This window comes from Penaeus monodon, chromosome 43, assembly GCF_015228065.2.
Source record: "Penaeus monodon isolate SGIC_2016 chromosome 43, NSTDA_Pmon_1, whole genome shotgun sequence".
NCBI classification, from domain to species: Eukaryota; Metazoa; Arthropoda; class Malacostraca; order Decapoda; family Penaeidae; genus Penaeus; species Penaeus monodon.
Window position 1 is genome coordinate 6,250,190 of NC_051428.1, and position 12,500 is coordinate 6,262,689.

The window sequence follows — 12,500 nt, forward strand, 5'->3', positions numbered from 1 at the left end:
TCGGCGTCGAACTTATAGAGACTCACTATATTCTGGACTATCTAGCGTGATGGGGCGGGATCGAGCTGTCTGCAGCTTCGGCAGTGAAGGAGATATGGGGGCTGAGGAAGGTCTCGTCCGTGGAGAGATGCCCTGCGTGAAGCTCATCTCCTGAAGTGTGGTGGAGAGATCTGACGAATCGTCCAGAACCGATGACGTGAAGCTTTGGGAGGGAAGATCTTGGGAGTCGGCAGAATTTCGCGAGGAGGTATTTGGTCCCGAAGACAGCCCTCTCGGGGAGGAGAGAGCTTCATCCCTGTCGACGCGAATGGTGATCCTGTTGGGATCGTCGGGGCTCGAAGTAATGTACTTGGGGTTTTCTCCTGCAGGCGGAGTTCTTGGGGCTTGAGATTTTGATGCTGTTGATTCTGTATTCCCTGAGTATGGCACGAAGATACGTACTGTGTCAGGTGTCTCCGTGGCCTTAGGCGTAGCAGGCTCAGACTGCAGGGCCTCACCGTCTTGCAAGGTCGTCTGGCTCACAGACAAACAGGACGGCCTTGGGGTAGATGGGCTATGCGGGGGGCTACCCGCCAAGCCATTATGCACGACTTCACCTTCACTCTGAATAGACCTTGCGTCACTATGAACATCGCCATTGGTCTGCGTAGGCAGCGACTGGGATGGCGAATGGTTGTTGGAGTGTCTGAACTTCTCTGTGGGAGACCTTGGGGAGCGCACTGACTGCACGGACCGGGTGTCTGGAGAGATGAGGGAGCGGCCGGACTGAATGGAAGCTGCGTCCATGTCACCACGCCTGGCTAGGGTGACCGAGGAGAGGGTGGAGAGGTCCGCCGCTGAGGTAAGAGATGTGTTGGCAAGGGAGGCCCGGGACCCTCCGACCCCACCCAGGCTGCTCACTTCATCAATGCTGCACTCCAGTGAATACCGCGACCCTGTAGCCGCAGCCAGCATTTGATCAGAACAATTTCTATTTGGCCATGCATTAAAATTACATCACATCCAATAGACAGATTTTGGACTTCTTAAACAACAAAAGAATTATGCCACTTCATTGATTCATATAAATTCCAATAAATATTCCAATGACTGGAGTACAAGCATCCATGAAGAGACTATAATAAAATACCAAAATCCTGGAAGAACTTTTTATCTTTTAAAGAAAAAGACGTCAATTCTCTTTTAGAAGTCCCTTATCAATATCAACAATATCACTAACAATGACAGTTAATCAACAAAACACATTGTCATACTTACACAGCACAAATTTGAGCAAATCTGCATCTTTAAGGAGAAGCAAGACAACAAGGTCATTGTAGTACAAGTAAAGCTGCCTTGTCCTTCACAAGTGTACATGCAAGCAACCAGTGCTAAATATTCACAGCACATGACACACAGGCCCCATAACAAGACATACACATAAACACACACACACACACACACACACACACACACACACACACACACACACACACACACACAAATATTTATACAAACAGATACCATGCACTAGTTCCATCTACTGATTTTCAATATTCTTCAACAATAATCCATATGAACCAAGTTCAGCTTCGTTCATGACTGGAGCTGTTCATTACGAGAGCCAAAAGATATCATCACTTCGTATGGTACTGATTAGTTCAGAATATCATGAGTCTCAAGAGAATATTTTGGTAGCAGAGTAAATCTTACAACAAAACAAGTATTGTTCCTACCACTTATATGGACACACACAAAAATAAATAAAGAATAAATAAATAAAAACTGAAGTGATAACATCTCATCATCTCTTCCCACTTTTTCTTCAAGGGTTTTGTATAATTCAGCATGCAAATTCCCAAGCAAAAAATCATAATGCTTTTATCCATCTCAACTGGATCTTGTTCACTCTCTTACACTTTACATGTGTTTTAGAAAATGTTGTACATATATACATACATACATAATACATACATATATACATACATACATAATAACCCCCCCCTCCACACACACACACCTACCTAAAGAGAGGAAGAGGAAGAGGAGGAGGAGGAGGAGGAGGAGGAGGAAGAGGAGGAAGAGGAGGAGGAGGAGGAGAAGAAGAAAAAGAAGAAGAAAAAGAAGAAGAAGAAGAAGAAGAAGAAGGGGAGGAGGAGGAAGAGGAGGAGAAAGAAGAGGAGAAGAGCAAAACAAGGAAGAGACAGAAGAAGAGCAGAAGGGGAGGAGGAGGAAGATGAGGAGGAGACTGAGGTGGAGGAAGAAGAGATGGAAAAAAAGGGGGCAGGGGAGGCAGAGAAGGAGGAGAAGGAAGAAGAGAAGGGGGAGAAAGAGGAAAAGGGGGCTGAGGAGAAAGACATGGAAGAGGAATAGAAGAAGGGAAAGGAAGGAGAGGAGGAAGAGGAAGAGCAAAAAGGAGGAGAAAACAGGAAGTAGCTAGAAGAAAATGTGAAGAAAGAAGGGGAGGGGAAGGGGGGAAGAAGAGGAGGAAAAAGAGACAGAGGAGGGGAAGGGAGAGGAGAGGGAGGGAAGGAGGGGAGAGGAGGGAGAGGAGGAGGGAGGAGGAGGAGGGATGAGGATGAGGAGGAGAGGAAGGAGAAGGAAAAGGCTGCAAAAGAGAAGAAGAAGAGGAAGAGGCAGAGAAGAGAAGATATGAGATATGATGAGAAGTGAAGAAAAAATGCCATGATAATATGTGATGATACATTTCAAGACAGGAAAGTAAATCCTCATTTTCTTCTTTCATTTCCAAAATCAGTCTCAGCCAAATCAACTCAACTCAACACACGTTTTTCATGTTTCATTGTGTTCATCTTATGCACTACAAACGCTGCAGGCTACGGCTCTTTTTACCCAACCATAACTAGGTGGCAAATATGTAAACAAACATCCTAATATGATGCCCATGAAAGAATGATAATGATTAAATTATGGAAACAAATACTTTTAAAAGAAACATTTGACCATTTTGCAATAAATCTAGATATTACTAATAAGATAAACTGTTACTGGCCCCCCCTGCTCCACTATCATATATATTGTTTACAATGCCCTCTGTTCTACAGTGTACTACCTACCCATACAGTATATTCCATGAGCCACATTACGTTTTCATCGCATAGAAAAAAGTACCATTCCTATAGCGCCGTAGTGCTCAGGTGAATACAAAGTAAATCTAATATCTTTTAAAATACTGTACAGTTTGCACTGGGACAACAGGTTTCACTGAATTCATCAAATCAAACTGAAATTATGAACCAAATTACCCATGTTTGGGTATATTCAACAATCAGGTATCAAGTAATAGCATATGATGAAAGATTTTTTTTTAAATGACTTGTATATGTGACCCATAGTAGTCACTGAATTATTTTGACTTCTGTAAAAGGTTTCACTGATTCGTGTAGAAGTTTTATTTTCATATCATCTACTTCATCCTTAATTTATCAAAATCTCTTGTCAAAATGCAGAAATGTATAAATAAATCTAATTCCAAATCTGTGCACATCATTCCTCACTGCACTTGGGAAAGGAATTCCTTGGCAATTTCTAGACAAATTTAAAAATCTTCTCAAGTCCTGCGTCCCAGCTGTACCAGTCGTCAACATGCCCCTCAAGGCTGTTTCATATGTGCAATCAGTATCAAATCAAATTGCATTAATCCGATCTACAGAAACACAGACTCCTTAGTTTTGGTCTCGTTTCTGCAAATGCAATTTCCATCAACGTCACCTATGAGGAATAATATCACGGGTAATGTTTCTGTAGGAATTTCACACCTGATAACACATGCATGAAGTCAGTTGTATTTCCACGAAGACATACATAACAAATTTCAAATATCTCCACATGCTATTGAAACACACAGCCAAAAAAACAAAAAACATGGGTCTGCACATCCAGGAACACAAACATAAACTTCACATCATTAATAGTAACAGGAAAAACAACATTAGTACTATACAGAACGTAAATGACACTAATAATTCATTCACATTTCACACTAAAATAGAGAATGCAAATCATAAAAGGGAGAAGGGTGTGCTAGGCAACCTACAGATACACGTGACATGGCAGACGGCACAAAAACACGACACGCCACTTGTAGCTTTGCAGTCCTATGGGGTTCATGGGGAATATATATTGGGAAAATTCAATTTACCTTTCTTTCCTGAGGTGCCAAAGTTGGGGAGGGGAGGGAGGGGTGTGGAGGTAGTACAAAATTGTAAATTTTTGGGACAATAAAAATAAATGAATAAATAATATTCACTGCATCAAGTCTACAACACTAATATTGGTAAGGATGGTCTCAAGTCTGACTTTAAAAATATATGATAAAGAGATTTATACAATTACTCCTTTATCACCAAATACTCAGGCATCCTTTATCACCAAATACTCAGGCATGTTTTGTCATTAGTAACCGTCCTAACCTACTTCAGAGACACGGCTGTAGTATCAACAATGCTCACAGGGGCAATTAATGGTCAATAAAAAAAATATATAAATAATGACCTCATCATACAACTGTTTTATGGATTAAAACTGCCTTGCTACAACTTATTTTGATGAACTTCAGACATCCACTAACTACAATCCCTTGAATACATAAATGGCATGGCTCTGTTGCATAAACTTCTGGTTAGTATCTGATCATTAATATTACAAAGTCAACTGTTAGTTGCAATTCCAATAGAAAAGACATAGAAATAAAGAATACAGTATATGTGCACAACTGAGAATACATATATATGGAAGTGTGTGTATATATGTACATGTATATGTATGTATGTATATATGATGTATGCATGCATGCATGCATGCATGCATGCATGCATGCATGTATGTATGTATGTATGTATGTATGTATGTATGTATGTATGTATGTGTGTGTGTGTGTGTGTGTGTGTGTGTGTGTGTGTGTGTGTGTGTGTGTGTGTGTGTGTGTGTGTGTGTGTGTATATGTGTGTATATGTGCATATATATGTATATGTATATATATATATACATACATATATATACATATGTATATATATGTATATATATGTATATATATTATATATATGTATAATTATATACAAATATACTATGTATAAAATATACATATATACATAATACTATATACATATTATATAATATATATACTATATATATAACATATATATATACATATATATATACATATATCATATATATACATATATATAATATATATATATATATTATAGAATATATATTAATTATTATTATATTCTATTAATATATCCTCATTTTTATATAGAATATATTATTCATATATATATATATATAATATCTATATTATATTTTATATATATATATATATACTAATAATATATAATATATATATATTATATATAATATAATATATATATATAATATATATATATAACATATAATATATATATACACATATATATATATATCAATTTATAATATATATATATAATATATATTTATATATATTACTATCTTATATTTATTTATATATATATATAATTAATATATATAATATATTAATTATATTATATTGTATTATATTTATATATATATATATATATATATAATATTATATATATATATATATATATATATATAATATATATATTATATAATATAATATTATATATATATATAATATATATATATATATAATTATATATATTATATATATAATATAATATATATATAATATATATATATATATTATTAAAAATATAAATATATATATATATATAATATATATATATATATATATATAAAAACACACACACAGAGTCTATTCAAAATGTGCACATATAAATATACAGAAGACAATCACCTCCAACCAAACACTTAAGAAAAGCTAAGAATTCTTAGTAATCTGTCTCCTCTCCTTGACTAGACGCAGCTGGAGTGCAAAAGCCTCCGATGACTAAGCCACTAAGGCCCAACAGATGACTAGGAATCCTCCAACACAACGAAAGTGGTGCTGAAGTGCGGTAAAAACATGCAGGCAGCTCATAGGCTTAGACCATGAAGAACAGGAGTGAAGACCAAACCCATCATTTCAACGGCTTGACTAAACTGTGATACACACTGTCTGTCAGCTGGGAAAAATCTAGGCTCTTTGGCATGGCAAGTTTTTTGGGTTTTTTTCCTTTTTTTCTTTTCTCTATTTGTCTCTCTCCTTTTTCCCAACTGACTGTCACACATTTTTTCTCTTCTTTTTTTCTTCTTCTGAATTTCAAAGCAACATTCAACATAAAAAACAAATAAAATGGGTCACTGAATGTGTATCACAGATTCATCACAAAAACAACAATAAAGCCTTTAGGAGGAAGCTCAAACAAGGACAGGGACATTGACTGACCGCGGTCAACAGAGAGGTGAGAGCCATTGATGCCGATGGTCTCCGTCCGCTTCATCAGCTTCTCTGTGATGAGCCGCTCCTCTTCCGTGAAGCCTCGCCGGATCCCCGGATTCCTTCTCAACTGAGGGCTCTATGAACATGCCTGCCAGAGTCCACGGAAAAAAGGTTAGTGCATTTGTTTGCAGTCTTCTCTCTCTGTCTCTGTCTGTCTGTCTGTGTCTCTGTCTCTCATTAAAAATGAACGAGCACCAATAAATTCACTTGAAATGTCTTGGTCTCTTTCAAAAGAAAGTGGTCAGAAATTAACCATGTGTATTAACCCCTTAATGTCAGTATCAGAAATCTTTTGGTGTCACTGACTCCAGTGACTTCTGGCAACTATCCTGCCATTTGGCCCAGGAGTCAGGTACATGTAGCGTAACTTTCTGCTTGGTGCGCTCTAGTGTGTTGCGATGCCTATAACCGTACCCGGCGTGATGAGTCAGTTTGTTCGGATGGCTGTAGCCGTGGCTCAGTAGATACGGGTTAAGAGTTTTAAATCTGTATTATAGTTTTAACTCTGAGGTCATATATAAAGTTACTCCTAAGGCTTCAACTGTTGAGTTCAAAGAATCCTAAGCACTTGTTTTGACTGGTTCTGGAAATTTATGTCTGCTTGTACCTGTGACAGTTACCTACATCATAGAAATTTCAGCATAAAAGTTTATACAACACTCATAAATACAATTTGACAATAAATTCAGGAGGATGAGGAGGAGGAAGAGAAAAGGGGAAGAGAAAAAAGTCCTAGCATATAGAAGCACAAACCCACCCATGAGAGACCCTAACTACAAAGCAGCCAAAGTTCCATACCAAACGGTTGCTGCGGCAGCTCGTTGTCAGGCGGTGCCCCAGGGTGATCAAGCTTTGCCTTCTTCAGCTCCTCCATGGCCTTCTCCAAACTTTCTATCACGTAGTCGTCTTCATAACCAAAATTCTTCTCTAATCTAAGAAAAAATTAGTCATGAGAATATATGTAGGACGTGAGAAAGGTTTAGGGAAGGGGAGTTGGTGGAATTTCGATGACGCGGGAGGTAAACGTGTTCAAACATGAAATCTTTTGATGCTTGTTTTGTTAACTGATAATAGTCAGCGTCTCACATTCTGTATGGAATAAGCAACACAAAACTTCTCTAACAGACTGCCAATTCATAAAATCATGCTTGTATATAATGATAAAAGATTTTTTATTTATTCAGCCATGATTGGTAAAGGGATATAAACAAAACTCTAAAAGGAAGTAAAGATGAGGAATTTTACACATGTACAAAATCCAAATTTATTTTCTCAACTTATTAGGTGCATAATCCAGACATATGTACAATTGTTACCATTCACTCCATAAAATAAAACAAAACCAGTCTTATGACCGATCATATATATAAGAAAAAGTTTCTATATACATATATAGTGATGAACATGTGAACTATCCACATCAAATTTTATCATATGATATAAACATTCAGACAATTCTTTCAGTCAGAAAAAAATATATATATATTCAGCTATGAAAATTATATACATATGAATGGTTAAAATTATGATTATAAGAAGCCATTACCTTATATTCATCCATTACAGCCTTAAACTTAATGTAAGTGTCAGTTATTAGCATTGGCATTGCACAAGACAAATCAAAAAGAAAATGATGAAATATTTTACAAAAATTCCATATCCAACCCTAGATTAGCTTAGACCCTCAAGATCAGACTTTTGTTTAGAAAACCCTATACTTTACAGCGATTCAATATAGACTCCTCGATCCGACCTGCTACCTCCTCCCATCTCCCGCAACACTTACTTTTTCTGAAGATAATCTAAAATTTGATCCATGTCAAGGCGTGTGATCTGACGACGATGCAATTTGAGGATACAGTAAGCGAAGGCCACCAAGAGACGTTCACCCTCCAACAGGAAGATGTCCCACAGCCTCAGTGTTAAGGTAAATGGCACCTGGAGACACAAATACACATACATACACAAGCACAAATACGTAAACATTGAATGGGGGTGAAATATGGTATGGTTTTGAAGATGTGAGCTGGAATTTTCTGACAGACTTGATCATTTCTGCTTCTGTTATGTACATTCCCTTTCCTGACAATCAATTCCTTTAAATAGGACTAAAATAACTTTTAGGTACACTATAAAGAAGCTAAATGCAGTACTGTACATAGTTATCATGGATCAATGCATATATCAAAGGACTTACCCTGTCTAGAAAGCACTGAAAGAACCATTTGAGGGTATACAAGCCAGAATCAATGCAGTTTCTCTCCAAGTGCTTCTTAAGCTTTGGCAAGAACTTTTCCAAGATTTTGTCATGGTGCTGCTGGTACCGCAAAAGCTTTGGGAACCCAGGAATGAAGAACCCTGAGAGATCAGATAGTGTGTTAATGCCTGTTAACAATTCAGAATAAAAAAAAATACCATATTCAAATAAACACAAACTTGAAAATATAGAATAACAACAACTTTAATCACAAACATAGCAAATCACTCCCTCACAGACCTTACCAAACAATATGACCAGGTTGTCATCTCTACATTTCATACAATATAACCTTTCATCATATTCAAGTTCTACAGGACGCAAAACACACAGGAAAGATTCATAAACAACTAATTACTCACCATGCATGGCATACTTGGGGGAGGACATGAGAGCTGAGAGTGCCCAGAACGCATCCTCTTCATTCAGGTACATGAGTAGCAACGCAGCAATCTGGGACATACCTTGGCAGTAACCCACTTCTTGGTTGTACATTGAGTATGCAACTGTAAGAGGAAGACAGAAAAATGTAAACTAATAACTAATTAATGTTACAGCATTGTTCAGGCTTACTTTTGAGACCACTGCATTTACTATACTAGTCCTGCTTTCTTAAAGCATGGCCCAAGGAATGTTGGCTGGGACCCCTAATCTACCATGGATTACAAACTAAAAAAAAAAAAAAAAAGTATATACCTACACTGGTCAAAATGTTATGCATTCTTAGTCCTAATGAATTATACTTTCTCATACATCACAGTTCCATTCACTCCAGTAAGCCAAGAGGCAGCATGATATAAAACCATTGTACCTAGACAACCCTGTATGACTCACACTCCTTCTACAACTTTGACACCACTTCCTCCCAGCAGAAGCAATGCTTTGCCTATGGTAGGTAAGGAGTAGCTATTCTCAGCCACAAGAGTGGGACATGCCACAGCTGATTGGCAACATCATTATGATATTTCTTTGAGGATGAAGATATGGGTTAACACATTCAATACAATAAGATATCTGAAGAGGAATTCTCCAGTATTGCTCTGGAATGACTTAAACCACACTATAGTAACATAAACAGTGTATCTTGGCAAGCCTTCTCACACAAAACCACAGACTCTCTTTACTGATGATATGCAAAGCCTTTTCCAACTGGTGAGAAATGGTACTCGAGTCATGTCAAAATACACAAGTCAGGCAGCAACCATGAAAAGAATTTAACACCACCACCAACAATGTTGAAAAGAATAACTAGTGCAGAGGTGAATTTACATGACTGTTAGAATGAATGGAATGATACATGACAGAAGTAATTATCTATGACAAGAAATATGTAACACTTTCTTAGATAACTACTATATAATGGACTGATTACAAAAAAAGCTGACTCTTAAAAAAGGGGCTAGCACATGAAAGAAACTGAAAAAAACTCAATATAATCTGGGTGTCATACCATTCAATCCTTTTCTGTTTATTCTTCAATCATTCCTTTTTTCACACATCAACAAACAAATCCCCAAGTCCTTACCAAGGATATGAAAGAGTTGCCGTTGCTTCTCATCATATCTTTTACGAAACATGGAATGGTCTCTGTAGGTTCTGTTTACATCTAAGTCAATCTGTCGTACGTCCGTGGACCACTTGCGTCCGAGTCTTCTCATTTCCTGTTGACAAAATTAATCATGAGATTATTACTGTTACTACTACTACTACTACTACTACTACTACTACTACTACTACTACTACTACTACTACTACTACTACTACTACTACTACTACTCATAATAATGATAATGATTATGACCATAATAATAACAGCAACAGCAAAAACAACAATAACAATAATAATAAAGATAATAATACCAACAAAATGATGATAATGATAATGCCAAAGAAACACATTAATTTTCTAAAAAACCCACCTCATACTTTCCTTTCTGCTCCTCCTTGATCTGTTCGAGGTAGAGCAGCTTGGCCCACACAGTGCCCCGAAACCGGTCAGGAATCCCTTTGTAGACGCGCTTGAAAAACTTCTCCTTGTCCCAATATTTCTCCCACGACTTTATCATCTTTGTCCACTTGGGTATCCTAGACATTTCGATCTCCAGTCTCTTCTCCTCCTCCTTGGAACGGGACTGAGGCAGCCTGTTGTCACTGTGGTAGGGAGAAGGGGAGGCGGACGTCAAAAGTCCCGTTGGGTGTGTGGGCTCGCTTTCAGGGTAGTTGGTACTTCACAAGTAGTTAATGGAGAGAGAAATTTGTGAATATATATACTGCATATTCATCATTTCATACTGATGTAATATGAAATGGTAATGGTCCATAAGAGGCATTCACTCTCATACACATACACAAAAAATGTCTCACAAGATGCTGGATTCACCCAAAACAAATATGAAAGTCCCAGTTTTTAGATTAATTGAGAAGGAACATCTGAAGGTGTGACTAAAACATCTTGTTTAAATACTGCAATCGTTAACAGTTTTGAATTGCTTAAAAAAAAAATTTTGCTTCTTAACAAGGTAACAAAACACATAACAACTGATAAAACAGTAAAGGATAACACTGCATTTGAAAAAGCAACATATAAAGAATTATCAAATAAGTATAGTGTATAAAAAAATAATAGGATCACATTTTAACTATGCAAGTTGTGCTAACATTAGCAGTATCTAATAATAAAAATTAATTTTATCTACTGGAATCAGCTGAATCAATGCATGTTACTGTCAAACAATTAAAAACTTTTTTAAAAAGAGTCTTGCTTTGAATGTTCTTGTTATACATCTCTTTACAAATGCACATACATACATACATGCATACATAATTAAATAGAGTACATACATATACATACAAAATACACATACTCATACACACAGACATGAAAGCACTAATCCCCCACACACACATATTTCCCACAACCACACCACTTACTGTATAAAGCCATATCTGTCTGTGGTGTGATAGACCTCGAATTCTGGGTCTTCCCATGGATCTATGATAGCCCCTTCTTCGCGGCCGAGATCGTACCGGCCTACGATGGCTGCACGCTCCTCCCTGGCCCGGATGAGCAGCTCCTCCTCGCTCAATCCTACAGGAGACGGCGAAGGGAAATGAGGTCAGATGAGCACAGACTGGGGTTGTGCTTAGTCAGGTGTAGTGTTTGATGAACTTATTTTTTATTCAGTTTTCTTTTGAAGAGGATGCTTTCTTTTTATCAAATTATGTTATGCTACTCAGATTTTTCTCATGTATGAATAAAATCCTTGCATATTATGTTATATCATTATTGACAACACAATCTTGAAAGTGCAACATTTCAAAAGGCTTGAACACAGACTGAGGTCTAAATTGGAATCACAAAAAATACCCGCAGTAGAAAAGCACTGAAAATGCCACAAGGAGGCTTCCAACTGACCCCAAGTGAAGTACAATTCTCCACAGCCATTACCTCATCAAGTGCCTCTTCTCTACCTGCGGTTATCTTTGACAGCACTTTTACTTTTTTACAAAGAAATGAAGTTTATCAGCTTAGCACAAGCAGTAGTTACTCTCTAACTGCTAGAAAGAATGGAGTTTCAATGAACATTTTTTTCCCTCTATGCAAATCTGCCATGCCTCACACTTTCAACAGTATCCATAATGATTCTAACTGAATTCACTGCCTTCAGTGGTGGTACTCACTCATCTACTGGTACTCATCTCATGTGACAATGTGTGGCTGCTGCCCAACTATACATGTCCACCACTGGAAAGGCCTTCCTCTTACAGGCAATGGAGTTCAAGATGCTTTGTTTTTGAAGAAGTGACCTTCTCTGGACTATGACGTGGCTTCTAATACAG

The 12,500-nt window shown here is 37.2% G+C and overlaps 1 protein-coding gene across 1 annotated transcript in view; it reads right to left on the reverse strand.

Moving 5' to 3' along the window:
* Positions 1-22: 22 nt before the first annotated feature.
* LOC119568153 (USP6 N-terminal-like protein) overlaps positions 23-12,500 on the reverse strand; it is a gene marked incomplete at its 3' end in the record, with an annotated part of 33,803 nt that continues 21,325 nt past the window's right edge. The window contains 10 exon segments of the mRNA XM_037916556.1: positions 23-935; positions 6,350-6,455; positions 6,457-6,491; positions 7,202-7,335; positions 8,190-8,341; positions 8,601-8,761; positions 9,023-9,166; positions 10,186-10,321; positions 10,580-10,811; positions 11,592-11,748. Coding sequence (XP_037772484.1) covers positions 23-935; positions 6,350-6,455; positions 6,457-6,491; positions 7,202-7,335; positions 8,190-8,341; positions 8,601-8,761; positions 9,023-9,166; positions 10,186-10,321; positions 10,580-10,811; positions 11,592-11,748 — 2,170 coding nt within the window.